This window comes from Gymnoscopelus microlampas (genome assembly GCF_963454915.1).
Source record: "Gymnoscopelus microlampas genome assembly, chromosome: 21".
Classification (NCBI taxonomy): Eukaryota; Metazoa; Chordata; class Actinopteri; order Myctophiformes; family Myctophidae; genus Gymnoscopelus; species Gymnoscopelus microlampas.
The window spans coordinates 26,413,187-26,429,910 of NC_139958.1; the positions used below are offsets into that span (position 1 = coordinate 26,413,187).

At 40.9% G+C, this 16,724-nt stretch overlaps 1 protein-coding gene and 1 long non-coding RNA gene across 2 annotated transcripts; one reads left to right on the plus strand and one right to left on the minus strand.

Moving 5' to 3' along the window:
• Window positions 1-315: 315 nt before the first annotated feature.
• Window positions 316-11,738, minus strand: LOC311037387 (uncharacterized protein). The gene is made up of 13 exons (XM_084046525.1): window positions 11,611-11,738; window positions 10,836-10,998; window positions 10,319-10,458; window positions 8,566-8,674; window positions 7,520-7,582; window positions 6,349-6,451; window positions 6,121-6,233; window positions 5,810-5,928; window positions 5,276-5,342; window positions 3,758-3,860; window positions 3,530-3,642; window positions 3,219-3,337; window positions 316-2,402 (listed from the first exon to the last, which is right to left on the minus strand). The coding sequence occupies exons 1-13, from the start codon at window positions 11,626-11,628 to the stop codon at window positions 2,100-2,102; spliced, it is 1,533 nt and encodes a 510-aa protein (XP_083902651.1). The 5' UTR covers window positions 11,629-11,738; the 3' UTR covers window positions 316-2,099.
• Window positions 11,739-15,873: 4,135 nt separating this feature from the next.
• Window positions 15,874-16,423, plus strand: LOC311037464. Its single transcript, XR_014599966.1, has 3 exons — window positions 15,874-15,989; window positions 16,100-16,202; window positions 16,330-16,423. It is a non-coding gene; the product is annotated as an uncharacterized lncRNA (long non-coding RNA).
• Window positions 16,424-16,724: the final 301 nt, after the last annotated feature.

Below are 16,724 nucleotides of genomic sequence, written 5' to 3' on the forward strand. Positions count from 1 at the left end.
TGTAGATATGTCATTATCACCGAATGTTTGCTGCAGAATCTGGATGCTTTTAAAATAATGTATTAAAAAAAAAAATGCCCAAAATAGTGATTAGAGGTTAAACGATGCACTGAAGAAATAAATAAAATATGCAAAGATCAAGTTGAATGGATGCAGCTTCTTGTGAAAAGTGAACATGCGATCATGTGATGGTGGTGAGCTATAATTGTTTAGAAATTAGAAAGGTGTGGTGCCCAAATCCATAACAGAAAAAATGGTGAGTCACACAAATGGACAAATTAAACCATGACAAAAGAATAGAAAATTAAAAAGTTTTTGTTTCTTTTATTTAATGGAAAATGTAGTGTTTCGGTGCTTCCTTTTTTTAAATAAATAGGTGGTATGGGAATCAAAGATAAAAACAACATGATGAAGAGTACACTAGTGTAACAAAAACGGTGACCAATGCCAAATACAATCTTTTAGTAAACATAAAATAAACACACCTGCGTACAATAGTAAGATCTATCAAAAAAGAATAATCAAATGCAGCAACAAAGGATAATCAAGTATTCTACGTAGTTTTTGGAGACAGCAGTAGTATCAATGGATGCCCTTCAGGTTTACAGGTCAGTATTATTCAATCTTAGTGTTTGGTTTAGTTCCACACAGGTTGCTTTTTTACGAGTGCACAACAGCAGTTTTAAAGACAATACCATGGTCATTAGTTCACACATAGTTTTTGTATGCCCGAAAATAAAGTAATGCTTAATTATTCTCCGCCGTATGACGAAGTCGCGTGCCGAAAATATCGGATTTACAAGCTTGTAGGGCCGCTATTTCCGGCGTGCAACAGCGTAGTACAACAAAGTATAAAATCGGGCTTAAAGTGCACGTGCAACACTTCTGGTTGTTCTTGAGGCCAACAAGGTTCCTAAAAAGCACTTGGATGTGAATGAACATACAGAGAAGACAGACAGACAATGTGGCAGTGTTTGTTGACACATTGGAGGAATGTTCTTTAATGTCGGTAAATAATTGAACCACAGCCCGCACCCAATTTTTTCTTAGCTATACCCATTACCCAGTGCTACACAGACCAGCATCTAGTTTTTTTAAAAAGCGGCTGAATAAATAGACGATAGTACCATGATGCATGAAAGGCCAACAGACGTCAGGGGGAGCCGGGGAGACAGAAGAAGACAGATCAGAGCAGCAGGTTCGCAGACCCCTGGTGAGGCAAGAATGGCGATGCCAGTCTGATTTAACCGTTACATTAGTCCAGTGGTTCTCAAACTTTTTTTTAATTTCAAGGACCCCCACACAAATGGAGCCAAATGGACCATTTGGTTCGATTTGTACAATCTCAGAGATACATAATTGTTAAGGGTCAATTTTGAACCCCTGCACTCCCACTTTGAGAACCCCAGCATTAGTCCACACTTAGGAGAGGTGTCGGTGCAATGGAGCGGCTCAAATCCCCGCCCCAAAAAAAGGGGATGTATGTATTCCGTGTCCCTTGCTTCCGATTTCTGCATTGGGACAGAACAGGCGAGCCCAGGTTCTGCCACCGTTTTCCTCGTTTGTCTAAAAGAGCGAGAGGCGTGTTGAGGGCAAGGATTGTAGTGCTGCAGCTGAGCTCTCGACCACGACAGTGCCAAACCAATAAATACTCAAGTAAATAAAAGAAAATCCACCACATGAGAGACAGAAGAAGAGAAAAATGCCACATGCTTGAGTCGTGGTCATCGTAGAAAAATGGGAGCAGGATCGACAGCACCTGAACAGAAGGCATTGAGGTCACAGGGAGGGGTTATCATACCGTACTAACCTCAGATGGCATTTTCCCTTTGCTTAGACTAGTCTCACATACCATCCAGTGACGCGGTAGTATTTTCCATTTGCCCCCGTAACCCTCGGTCCTGCCTACAGGCGACCACGTGTCCGTAAGCGTGGCCTCCGGCAAGGTTTCCAGAGCGACAAACGGTTAGCTAGGCTAGGCGGGCGTCAATGCGGTCTATCCAGGGAAAACAAGCAAGATGATCGGGGTCTGATGATTTTGGAGCGGTGGAGACGATTGTTTCGTTTAGTTTTTTTTAAAGACCCTTCTCATCTCCGGCCTATTTCACGCTCTTCAGACTCTTTGGCACAGTGCCCTTCTTGGTCTGCCACAGGTGTTTGTGGATGGTCAGGGCGTCCACGCTGACCGACACGGTCTTGGCGTGGAAGACGGTGAACTGCTTGCGTCCCGAGCTGTACTTGTAGAACTTGTCGATCATCTTCCTGCTGATGCTCTTGGGGCCGGTGCCCGTCAGCTTGGTGATCTCCTTGGTGTCGGGGAAGAAGGAGTAGAGCGCCCGGAACTGGCAGCCGCCGTCGCGGAACAGGATCATCAGGTGGTTGGACTCGCACTTCTCCAACTCCTGGGGTGGGCGGAGCAATTGTTCAGTCAATTTATGCTTTGAGAAACAAGTGTCTCACCATGTTGTGAGTTTTGGACAGTCATACTATTTTAGGAGTTAAAAAAATGATATATACTGTGTATATATATCATATATATAATGTTGTTGTTTTTAACTTTTCGCTTTTAATATCATGCCTAAAATAGCGATTGATTATCAATCAATTGTTTTATAATTTATAAAAATGTATTAGTTTGATTAATTGTTGCACCCCTAGTGAGAAGTTTATCACCAAGTTACGGACAATTTTATGCTTTGAGTCTCAATGACGTTCTGAGTTTTGGGCCTTCATACTGTCTGCAACTAGCTGACAGCATCGCCGCAAAATGTAAACAAGGAAGGCTGCTGTAACGGAGCTTACCTCCTCAATATAATATCGATAAAGCATAATATTACCCAGGACAACTATGGGCCACGTGGCTCGGGAATCGTTGGTTCCCAAGGCTACTTAAACCAGTGATTCTCAACGTGGGGTCCGTGGACCCCAGCAAAAGTAGTTAATGTTGCATCACAATTATTTTAACCACTTTATCCATTCATATGTTGGCTATTAAAAAATAGCAGATGAACACGATCACAGCGTGTCACTTCGTGCCGTGAGCTTGTACACCTGCTGTTTTTGAAAATATTGTTAAAAATATCGAAACTTTTGGAACATTTTGATATATATATTTTTTTTTTACATAAATCTTCTCTTCTGGGGGTCCCTGGCAGTAAACACTGGGTTTTTGAGTACATTGACTGTCAGTGAGAAATGAAAATCCTCTGGGCTCTAACCTCTAGGATCTGGTTCTTCTGGGGCTCATTGACCTTGCCCGCCAGGCAGCAGTGTGCGATGGCGTTGTGGATGATTGGCTTGTTGGACTTGGCACTTGGTTCCTTGAACAGCTTGGGACCTAAAGAAAATCAGTTTAGACACAGTAAAGCATGAAACATTCAGTGCATGTCAAACACTTAAGCCCTATATACTTCGTCTGATGAACAGCGAAAATGGACGATCTACAAGCTCTCAACGTGTCGCACTGCGACACGTTATGAGCTTGTAAGAGCAGCCATTTTCGAAAATGTGCTGCTTTCTGTGCACTGACCGGTGTATTCAGCCATGGACGTGATGGAAGACGCAGTGGAGCCGTTGTCCCAGTCTCTCTCTGCGCTGCAACTGCTGTTTCGGCTGCCTGGGAAGGACTCTACCGAGTCACAGCTGGAAAACACATGATTAAATATACAAAATAAATATAAACATTACAATAAAAATACAAACATAATAACATTACAACTGATTAAAGCCAGGTTTCTAGCAGAGGGAGACAGCGTACCGTTGGGAGCCGCCCCCTCCCGAGTTGACGCTGTCAGCTTCATTGGTGGTAGCGGAGGCCAGGGACAGACTGGAGCCTGACTGGGCGTTGCTTAGGTTATCAGCTATGGGAGCAGGAAACATTCATTATTACACAGGCAAACATGTAAGCTGCAATATGCAGTGTTTGGCCACTAGAGGGTAGCAACTACTAAGTCCTTTATTATTTTAAGTTAGGATAGGTTAGGTAGGAAATTAAGATGGGTAAATTCACAGAACAAATATTTCACATGTGTGCAAATGCCCAGTGATAAAAAAAATACCCCATAGGCATGGGGACTGATTTATAATTAAATTGCAAGACAGTCTAATGTCATTACACCCCTAGTCTCATCTGAGTTTGTAGATTTGCTATTTTCGGATCATTTTTTACATTTTTGTATAATTAGAACCCTTAAAACATAGGTTTCAGGAAATGTGTTCATGAAATGTGCTACATACAGATAATGATTAAACAAATATACTGTGTCCCTCCTGATTACAGTTGTTGGGTAGTGAGGGAAGAATAGCTAACACCTGAGGTGTGAACAAGGCCCTTGCTAGGAGAGGAGCCTTCCTACCATTGGCTACAAAGTCTTATCCCAGCATGCAGTTGAGAACTTTAGCTATGTTGGGGCTTAATAAGTTAGTTTTTTAAAACAAATATATTGATTAGGGTAATGTATGGTGTGACATTAAGGTTTTATCTATCATCACTATTCTAAGGTTTGTTATATTACTTTTAAAACCACGGGGCATAATGCTATAGACTAATACCTGACCCAATCCTCTCATCCATTTTACATTGAAATCTGAGTCAGGGGCTTGGACCACCCAATGGGAGGTGGTAAGCTAGCTAGACTCCATCTTTAATCCATCTCTTCGCTACGGCAGCCGTTAAAAGTTATTATTGTTCAAAAAAAAAAAATAAGCCTATAATATGACAAAAGAGTTTAAACCAACCTGTGGGCCTGCAGTACCACTGATGATCATTATCCACCCATCTCCCCTTTTACCCAATTCCATAAATTTTGCCCAAGAGAGACAGAGAGGGAGGGAGGGAGGGAATGGGAGGGAGAGAAAGGGGAGAGAGAAACCCTGAGAGAGAGAGAGAAAAGAGGAAGGGAGGGAGGGGGAGAGGATACATTTTTGAACAGGTGTCAAAACTGACACTCTGCAGTTGGGCTTTTGGAAAAAGACCCAGAAAGAAAAGAGAATTAGATAAAGAATAGAGAGAAAGATATATAATATTTATAATTAAATTAAGAATGAATTATTTAATGAACAAATTAAATAATTGGATTAAGAATGAATTAAGAATGAATTAAAAACGAATTAAATTGATTGGATTAAATGAATGGATTAAAATCTATATATACAGCAGATGTATTAATAGAATCCTATATTTAGAATAGCCATATTTAGATGTTAGCCTATTCTAAATATAGAAACTGTTAGCATGCTAACGTTAGCTACCCAAGTGCACTATATTACTACTTACACTGTGGGGGCTCAGCCTTGCTGTTGGTGCTGATCACTTCCTGTCTCAGCTCATCCACAATGATCTCCTGAACAACAGCAGACAGAAGGCATGATGAGGAATAAAAATAAAAAAAACACACACAAAAACATGTCTTCCAAGCAGTCTCACTGAATGGCTGAGAGAAACATAGCACATTTCACACACATTTATGAAAATCTCTCAAATGAGAGCAACCAGTTCAGAGCTCAGAAACAGCCTCTTTATCATCACAAGACCCTTCCTCACAACGCCTCGCTGCGAGGCGTTGTGAGCTTGTAGATCTGCTATTTTTTACAGAAGCAAGCTATGCATTATCAACTTCTGATGATCTTCAACAAACTACACCATTGTTTTTGAAAATATTGTTAAAAATATCGAAACTTTTGGAACATTTTGATATATATATATTTTTTTTTTACATAAATCTTCTCTTCTGGGGGTCCCTGGCAGTAAACACTGGGTTTTTGAGTACATTGACTGTCAGTGAGAAATGAAAATCCTCTGGGCTCTAACCTCTAGGATCTGGTTCTTCTGGGGCTCATTGACCTTGCCCGCCAGGCAGCAGTGTGCGATGGCGTTGTGGATGATTGGCTTGTTGGACTTGGCGCTTGGTTCCTTGAACAGCTTGGGACCTAAAGAAAATCAGTTTAGACACAGTAAAGCATGAAACATTCAGTGCATGTCAAACACTTAAGCCCTATATACTTCGTCTGATGAACAGCGAAAATGGACGATCTACAAGCTCTCAACGTGTCGCACTGCGACACGTTATGAGCTTGTAAGAGCAGCCATTTTCGAAAATGTGCTGCTTTCTGTGCACTGACCGGTGTATTCAGCCATGGACGTGATGGAAGACGCAGTGGAGCCGTTGTCCCAGTCTCTCTCTGCGCTGCAACTGCTGTTTCGGCTGCCTGGGAAGGACTCTACCGAGTCACAGCTGGAAAACACATGATTAAATATACAAAATAAATATAAACATTACAATAAAAATACAAACATAATAACATTACAACTGATTAAAGCCAGGTTTCTAGCAGAGGGAGACAGCGTACCGTTGGGAGCCGCCCCCTCCCGAGTTGACGCTGTCAGCTTCATTGGTGGTAGCGGAGGCCAGGGACAGACTGGAGCCTGACTGGGCGTTGCTTAGGTTATCAGCTATGGGAGCAGGAAACATTCATTATTACACAGGCAAACATGTAAGCTGCAATATGCAGTGTTTGGCCACTAGAGGGTAGCAACTACTAAGTCCTTTATTATTTTAAGTTAGGATAGGTTAGGTAGGAAATTAAGATGGGTAAATTCACAGAACAAATATTTCACATGTGTGCAAATGCCCAGTGATAAAAAAAATACCCCATAGGCATGGGGACTGATTTATAATTAAATTGCAAGACAGTCTAATGTCATTACACCCCTAGTCTCATCTGAGTTTGTAGATTTGCTATTTTCGGATCATTTTTTACATTTTTGTATAATTAGAACCCTTAAAACATAGGTTTCAGGAAATGTGTTCATGAAATGTGCTACATACAGATAATGATTAAACAAATATACTGTGTCCCTCCTGATTACAGTTGTTGGGTAGTGAGGGAAGAATAGCTAACACCTGAGGTGTGAACAAGGCCCTTGCTAGGAGAGGAGCCTTCCTACCATTGGCTACGAAGTCTTATCCCAGCATGCAGTTGAGAACTTTAGCTATGTTGGGGCTTAATAAGTTAGTTTTTTAAAACAAATATATTGATTAGGGTAATGTATGGTGTGACATTAAGGTTTTATCTATCATCACTATTCTAAGGTTTGTTATATTACTTTTAAAACGACGGGGCATAATGCTATAGACTAATACCTGACCCAATCCTCTCATCCATTTTACATTGAAATCTGAGTCACCATTTTCAGTCAAATCTGAGTCACCATTTCCAAGCTTTTATTTTTTAGCAAAACTAAAAAATAAAAGCCTGGAGATCGAGACTAGGAATTTACTTCCTGAAGCCACACTCACACAATCACTCTAAAGCACCCGTCGGCCCCATGTACAGCCATTAGGCACAGGGGTAGCGATATGACTCGCGTCGCCTCGCATCGCCTCGCTGCGTGCACGCAGCCAGCAGCGGCTGTTAGAGGCACTCGTCACCGATGATGAACGCACCGTAATGGTGCAAAATATGCCGTGAACGTCCCAATCTGGCGGATAAAATCAGCGCAGCAGCACAGGGCACCAACCTTTATATAACAGCATGAGAAAAAGATACGGCCACCAGTTTTCCTCGGCAGTCTCCTCGGCACCTGCGAATCAGAAAGACATTTTCAGACAAACAGAAAAAGTTATGGATGACATACATTCACTACAAACGAATCCACAGAGCACTCCCCTGGCGCAAGCATAACTGCGGTGTCAGAATGCACACCGTAGCAGGAGTCTGACACCGCAGAGCTCTGTGGATTAGTCTATACAGACGGATGTATCAGAAAACATGGTGCAAAAAGGGTGCTTTCCTACAATAATTCTAATTTGCAATTACATAGTCAAATAAAACCATCTTATATAATATTGTGCACCCCAACAGGACCCAATATATTAACCACATGAACCCTGGTGTCCCTATTTTGGGTAAACTTTGAAATCATTTTTTTTACAAAAACAGCCCATCTACAAGCTCACACCGTGACGCACTGATAACCATTGTGAGCTTGTAGATAGAAATTATCCAAAACGAATCATCACACCCAGGAGTCTAGATACTGAGGATCCAGATTTGTAGAATTGGGAGAGTTCCTGTTAAAGATGGGATTGAGACACGGCTTCATTTTGACCACTTGTGCCGTCAGACTTTTCATCTCCCCTGGTGGTTTCTTTGGTTGCAAGAGACACTCACACGAAGGTATCACTTCCTGTCTCAGCTCACACGAAGGTATCACTTCCATAGAGGTATAATATAACTAGAGGGCGGATTGCCCCGCCCCCAGCTATCATTTCAATGAATGTGCTCAGTGGCGTTTTGAAGCACCCGGAAGACTGCCGGAAGTAGAATTATTGAGTCGATTTTGACCACACGTAGAGTTATGAGCATGCGCACTAGTGTCATTTTTGCGTTCTACGGCAGCCCGTGTGTCAAGGATTGAACGCGAGATATTTATTAAATTTCACTGGAGATGCCTATGTATATGTAAATGCATATATATATTTATGTATAATATGTTTACATATTTATATCTCTATATATAAATATATATCAGTATGTTTTGCTCGCGCATGTATTTCTCCCCACCTGCAGTTCCAGCTTCCACTGGGGTGGCGGCTTCAACATGGGGTGGTGGCTCTGGGGGCTTGATCACTTCCTGTCTGAGCTCATCCACGATGTTCTCGGCCCCGAAGTCCTGAACAACAGCAGACACAAGGCATGATGAGGAATAAAAAACAAACAAACACAAAAACATGTCTTCCAAGCAGTCTCACTGAATGGCTGAGAGAAACATGGCACATTTCACACACATTTATGAAAATCTCTCAAATGAGAGCAACCGGTTCAGAGCTCAGAAACAGCCTCTTTATCATCACAAGAAATACAGCTGGCATTGGAGTAAACTTATCCGTAAACAGATTATGGGGGGAAAAAAGCATAGGCTCAGTTTGTATCAAAACAAATTGAATCCATTGTATTTGAAGGCCTTAAAAAAAAGGCACATGAAACCCTAAACCTGTTTAATGTTATCAGATCTCCAGTTGTTGCTTGTGATGGGAACATTAAGACAATTTCCACAGCTGTACTAAGCTATAATGTTGTTTTCAGATACCTTTACTTGCTTAGGGATTTGCAATGTTCAGAACAGCACCCACAGTGGCATGCACAAACATTTTGAGGGGCAGGTGCTCAAGTAAATTATACTTTGTTTTGTTTACTTGGTCTGCTCTTTTTTCCCCCTCTACAACTATAACCCTTTGCTAAAAATAAAAATAGCCACCAGTATGACCACCAGTACCCTCGCACCTTATGTGGACATTGGCCCTGTTTACTCATACGTTTATGTGCTATATAAATAACACTGGCAGAGGGAAGGCTAAAGTGAAAGTGCTTGAGTATGAGGGCTGGATTGTTCTTTTCCCTAAAGCAAAGGGTGGGCAGTGATAGGACCCATCCATCCATCGTCCCAAGAGTGTATGCATGCAGGCTGGAATATCACGTCTCATTCCACCACTGTCATTCCTCCATGGCTGGAACAGTTGAAGCCACGCCCCCCAGCCTCGACATTTCAGAATAAAAGCTCAAGGCTTTGTTTTAAAGACGCACTGCAGTGACATTTTCGGTCATTTTATTTTGAAGGTTCAGTCTGAAACGCCGGTTCAACTGACTCTCAACCAATCAGAAGGTCCCATCCCTTCAGGCTATGGGACGTTGGATCTCAATCACTTCAGCCGTGCGCAACACGGCTAGTGTTTGTTTACAAGTGAGCGAGAGACAGCCAGTGAAGCACGTTTGCTACTACCTGGCTTATTTCTAACCTATAATGTTTTCAGATACATATTTTAGTGTGCATATGAAGTTTAAAATGAGTAATACACTCATCTTCAATGAGATTCAAAACGGAGTATCTCTGTAATTAAAATCAGCTGTGTTTGAAGAACGTGCAGCTATGGGAATCAAACAGGTGCATGTAATCAAGATTCATTTATATTCATGAAGGCTGCGTTATGTCATCACGCAGCACGTTTTCGTTTACAGGAAGTAATTAAGATTGGCTTTTTAGGGACTTTAGATATAAAAATACACAAAAAATGTTTTTTTTTAATTTTTTTTGGCATCTATTGTTAGGTATGCCCATATGATGACCACGGATATGCTCTAAAAGTGTGAAAAACATATTTTTCATTTCACTAACCTTTAAGTTATATGAAGAAAATAAACCAAAATAAACTCTACATTAATAATATATTCATAAATCAAAAAAATTATATTTTTCATAAATTAAAGAATATATAGCAGTAATGTAAAATATATAGCAGTAAACAACACACACACCCACCATTTCAGAATGGCACGTTGGCAGGTGCTTCCGCATGGTGTCCTTCCTCCTGTACTTGACCCCACAAAAGGGGCAATGGAAATGGGGCCCTGGGGCCATTTCCAAATCGCAAGCCAGATGGCAACAGTTGACGTACAAGTCTATAAAGAGACAAAAGCATCATGTCCATTGTATGGTTTCCCTATGAAATTAAACTAAACTAACTAGTGTTACAGACTAGACAGGTCTTGGGATTGAAGTGCTCATTGTGTCAATCAAGTCCTAACTTGGAGTGTGTAGATAGAGGTGGAAACCAAGGAAATTAACAAAAGGAGATGGACTGGCCTTAAAAAAACAGATATTGTTTGGAGGTGGGTCAGTCCAAATGTTTAAGGAAAGGAAAACAACTAAAAGAAAGGAAGTATACACCCTATATACTCCTAATACTGGTATGTGACATTATTATGGGTAAGCTTACTTAGCAGCAGTACAAACAAGTGATAATGGAATAGCACAAAGCTAATGGAGGGTAACTAACCATTCACTTTTAAGGCATTCTTTTTATGGACCTCTAGGTGGTGAGATACGCCTTCCTTTGTATTATATGTTTTTGTACATAAAAAACAATGAAACTGTTCACAGCAGCTGCTACATTTTGTTGTTCTGGGTGTGTGGCTTCGCTTAAAGACACTGCTATGGACCTGAAGGAACAATATAGGAAAAAAAAATGTTAATAGCTCAGGTGGCACGTCAGAATCGTAAATACGTCGACGAGGGTTACATACTACAGCTAGCACAAAACATTTTCAGATGGGGGGGACAACTACTATAATAATGTGAGGGTCCATGACATGAAAATATTTGAGAACCACTGGTTAAAATAATTTAAAAATTGAGAAGCAAGCCCAAATAAGCAACTGAAATGTATAAACAATCCAAAAAACACGCAACCCGCAACTAACCAATATTTACAAGCAACTTCACAGCAACATAAGCCCAATGTCCATAAGTCCATCATGATTTGTGAGCGTGGGAACTCATTTTAAACAAGCTTAGTGCTTTACGAGTTATCCAGTTTAGTAGACCTTGTATTGTGAATTGAAGTTCCATGTACTGTTTCTCATGTCTTACTAAATAAAGTACATCAATCAATCAATCAATCAATCAATCATGTCACTAATAATAAGCGGACATGGCAACACTGCTTGTAGACCTTACTGTTATTTAGCTTTAGCCATTCAAGCTAACTAGCTGGCTACTGAACTTGCAATGCTCAATTAGAGAACTAAGGGATAAACAACAACATAACCTACCAGCGTAGCAGACGCCATGAGTCCAAACTCCAGATAGACTGTTAATTCACTAACAAAAGTAACCTTAAAGTAACGGAGACGTGGAGCCTTTTCTTTCCTAAAGGAGTTTATAGTACCTCTCTCCGTGGCAACAGGAAGTCAAGTTAGCCTCGATCTCCAGGCTTTTATTGTTTAGTTTTGCTAAAAAATAAAAGCCTAGACCAACCATAGCCTGTCCTAAAGGCGAACAGTCTTCTCCCGGGTGGTTGAAGCCAGAAGGGGGCGAGGGGCGGGGCTGGCGGGGCTGGCGGGGCTGGGCGGCCAGGAGGAGCAATGTTCTCACTAAATAAGTGTAGAGGAATATCTTGCGGAGTTTCAATGTTAATATGTAAATATTAACTGGCAAAGATCGCAGACAGAGCGCAAACGTCGAGGCACAGACGGCTGTGTTGTTGACGGACAACGGATGATGAGAAACAAAAATACAACGGATGCACGCTTATGAGAAACAAAAATAAATATTCACTACTACGACTACTTTTGTATTTGACATTTTTCAATTTCTCTAAATATTATAAACTTTCACATATCGCGTATGAAAAGGCTACTATGGGCTACAGTGAAGTCGGACCGAATGACTGAAACGTTTTTTCTTTTTTTACTCTTGGTGTGGGGATTATATTATGAAAGAAGAGAAATTGCAACTGCTATAGTCCATGGGAAACCATAAACCTACATCTAAATGAGTTGCCATATTTACATATTAACATTGAAACTCCGCAAGATATTCCTCTACACTTATTTAGTGAGAACATTGCTCCTCCTGGCCGCCCAGCCCCGCCCCTCGCCCCCTTCTGGCTTCAACCACCCGGGAGAAGACTGTTCGCGTCCTAAAGATACGCAATCTCCGGTTTACTTCCCGTTTCTGCGTGACGTAGGTGGACACCTCTTTAGGAGACAGGAAGCAAGTTGGAGTCTATTGATTCCAATGGAAGAGTCAACGTGAACTCAGCTTCTGAACCATTCCTTAGCTCCATGGTTACTGAACTAAATATTGGACCCAATCGTCACAAGACACACAATATGAACGATTTTCGTACTAAAATGGCTTTTTTTTTAGTGACACAAATTAGGAGAAAATCTACTTTGTTATCGACGTTTCTCTATCGCAGCAACCCACTCTCGCGAGATTTGGGAAGATATCTGAAGGGTGATCTCGGTCCATCTGCAGTCTGACGGACGAGACATAGAGGGCTCTGTCTCTTATAATATAAGGGACAGAGCCCTTATATGTTATATTAGATTTGAACTCTATGCTCTGTCCCCATAAGATGCTCTAAATTGAGATTCTGAATATAGTATGTGAGATAATTATGGACATATTAAAAAATAAATAAAAAGTGTGTTCCAAGGCTCAATAATATCCTTTTCCATTATTGACCATTTTCTATTCCATTCCTTTCCAATGGAATTGTCCATTCCATGTCTTGGTTGATGGGGTATGATTTGGGATCAGGTCATTCACAGCACCTGAGCAAATTAAATGCTTTTCTATATAAAGACAAGTTTGTCAGCATGCAAGTCTGTTTCAGTCAGTCACAATGCCAAAACTTTGTGCAGCAGTAGGTTGTAATAATAGAAAAAAATCTGTGTTTTCCTTCCCAAAGGAGGCTGACAGGTAAGTAATAAATTAGCTGGCCACTGTCACGTCATACTAGCTGCATATGTAGACCTGAATGAACTATGAATTCTGTTCCATGACAACAGGGGTTACACCTGAACATGCTAAACACACTATAGTCTATAGTGGTTAAATATATACATTATAAATAAAAGGCCCTGTTGCAATGTGCAGAAACAGGAGCACATCTAGCATAAGACTGAATAATACATGTGTGTTTGTGGGGGTTTTCTTAAAAGCATATTTGCCAATAACAGTGCACTTTCAAACATGTAAAGCATTTATTTTCTTTAATGAAGAATGCACATGATGAGCAAAGTAAGACAGGTGACATTATGCAAGACAAAAACTTCTCCTTACCATACCATCTTATCTAATTACATAGGAGAAAGAGATGGCTGGTCAACATCAGGAGACCAGACCTGTCCATCCTCTCTCCAGATGCCCTGCGAAAAGGAGGCTATGGAGTCTGTGAGGACCACTTTGAAAAGGATATGATTGTCCAAATGGTACATTCACTATATATTCACTATATCCTACAATCATTCTGGGGGGAATGGAATAGTGCAATGAAGAATATTTAGTGTGAAGACGAGAGGTCCTCATGTGAATATTATTTTGCAGAAAGTGAGAAAACGTCTCACAGACGATGCCATCCCAACATTACATTGTGCCGATCCTCCACCATCAGCTGCTGGTAGACGTGTGCGTGTAATGTTTATACTTGTTCCCACTACATATAGAGGTATGTTTGAGTGACTAAAATTTCTTCCAGGGGTGAAATGCTCCTTTAACAATAGCAACGGCCAGAACTCTCACTGGAAACGGAGCGAAGACTTGTCCTTGAAGAACAAGTCAACGCAGACATACAGCAGAAAAGGAGGATGAGAGCACAGCTTAATCGTGAAAAGGCCAGCAAAAAGAGACTGCAAGCCAAAGTCAAAAGCCTTAAAGCACAGTAGGCATTCCTTTACAGTAGAGCTGATGCATGTGCTTTGTGTGTTTTTATCTTTACTTTTTATCTTAACTTTCCTCCTGTCTTTAAAAAGAAAACCTTTTTTTTCTCTCAAGGCTTTCAGCTGAAAAGGCTAAAGCCAAAAAGAAGGTCTCTGATGCCCTGAAAGCTCTTCCTCCAGTGACTGCTGAGTTCATAGACCATCAACTGAAAACCCGTGGCCGAAACCAGAGAGGAAAGGCATTCCCAACATCTGTAAAACAGCTGGGTGTGAAGATTCTACATCACAGCCCCAATGCCTACAGGACACTGAGGAAGCACTTTGTCCTTCCATGCCCAACAACCCTGAGATGCTTCATAAATAGACATTTCAGCCATTTCCATGTAAGTAGTTGAAGAATGGCAAAAATATCATGACAAAATTATGTGTGTTGCAGTTCATAATAACATATCCAGTATTGCTGTGCTTTTGTTCAGCCATAACAAATCTATGAAAATGTGTCCTTCCTGCATTGACCTTCCAGATGTTTTTGTCATTCCATTACACTAACATGCTACTGCTCCTTCGTTTTATAGCCAGGTTTCCTCGATGCTGTCCTCATCCACATGGAAAAGCTAGGGAAAATTGTAAAGCCAAGTGAGCTTGCTGTTTCCCTTGTTTTTGATGAGATGGCAATAAAACAGCATGTCGACTATAATAGGGCACTAGATTGTGTAAATGGTCTCACAGCGAAAGGAGAGGTGGCTAACCAAGCCATGGTACTGATGGCTCGAGGAGTGGCCTCGAGGTGGAAGCAGGTGAGTCGATGTTAATTCTATACTGCTTAGAGAAAGTGACCACTACACATACAATATACAGTTCATTTCACTGAAAGGGCTAATTTTATTGGAGAGACAGTATGCTGAGACTTTATGGAATGATTGTGTGTTCAGGACAAATTAATATACAGTACACTTCATCTACTCACTGCAGGCCATAGGTTACTTCTTTGGCAAAACCGCTCTCTCTGGAGAAGAGTTGGCAGCAATATTGCCAGAGGCTGTAAGGCGCCTAACAGCAATTGGTTTCACAGTAAGTCTTTCACATATTATGTAGATACTTACATATTATGTACATACTCCACATAAATGTTACAGAGATTATGTTAACATGTACACCGTGTGTCTCACAACAGGTCATTTCAGTGGTCTGTGACCAATCTTCAACAAACATGAAGACACTGAAGTTGCTGGGAGCCAGCCTGGATTCAGCAGATGCAACAGATGTGGCACACTGTATATTGGTGGAGGGGAAAAGAATTCCACTTATATTCGATGTGCCTCATCTTGTGAAGTCAATACGCAACAACCTTAAAAAACATGGTCTGCAGGTTAGTTTCATTATCAAATACAATACATGATTCAGCTAATTCCCAGACCTGTTTATCACCTACTGTGGTATTAGTGGGAATACATGTTGGACATAAATTGAGTACATTTGAATTACCATGGTGATGTCACAAACATTCCTGGCACTGTAATGACATTGAAGTATAGTAAAGACAATCGCTAAGAACCACATGTATCACATCAACTTCCATCTTGTGTTACAGATGGGCACAAAACAAATCAAGTGGAAACACTTGGAAGACTTTTATGCTCAGGACAAGCAGAACTGTGTCCGCCTGGCTCCAAAGTTGTCCAAGAAACACATTGAATTGCCACCTTTCACCAACATGCGTGTTCGACTTGCGACTCAAGTTTTCAGTCACACTGTGGCTGCAGGTGGGGAATCGACAAACAATTTATGATGCATCTGGGTACAGATGAGTTTGAGTTTGGAACACATTCACCTGTATTACAAGATGTAATGTAATAATCAAACAATCATATAGGGATGAAGACCATGATTGATTTAAAAAGGCTACCAAATGAGGCACACGAGACAGCAGACTTCTTTGAGGACATGAACAGGTTATTTGACATACTGAATTCAAGGTACTAATTCTGACTCTATTGGAAATGGCTACTGATCATCACAAATTTGTATTGTTTGTTTTATCAATATTAGTCAATGAAGGTGAAATTTGATATCTTTATTAATCAGCAAACACAAACTTTTCAGAAGCCTCTCTCATTCCAACCCTTGGTGCCGACCCCTCCGACAAAGAGGTGATGATGAGCAGATGAAGGTCCTCACGGACAGCCTTCAATGGATCTCATCTTGGACCTTCAGGTTGGTTAGAACACAATGCATGTGGTGTGATCAGAAAAAGGCAATGGACAAATGTCATTTTTCTCAATCTTTCTCATAAGATTTATCAATTGCATGTTCTGAGTAAGTGGAAGTATGCAGTATATTTCCATGAAATAGTCCTCAGAGTATTGGACACATCTAGATTTGTACAGTGATTGATTGACAGTATGCCATCATCATAATCATTCATCCAATAGATCACTGAGTTCTCTGTAATCTTACTATACAGGCCTGGATTCACTCCCCCTTGCCAGCGAGGTTTA

Bases quoted from the DNA above. Each gene is read 5' to 3' on its own strand.
- LOC311037387 (XM_084046525.1), bottom strand. The intron at 10,459-10,835 runs GTTAGTTACCCT...GTCTCTTTATAG, and splicing joins GAATGCCTTAAAAGTGAATG to ACTTGTACGTCAACTGTTGC. The intron at 6,452-7,519 runs GTTGGTGCCCTG...CTGCTCCCATAG, and splicing joins TCTCATGCTGTTATATAAAG to CTGATAACCTAAGCAACGCC.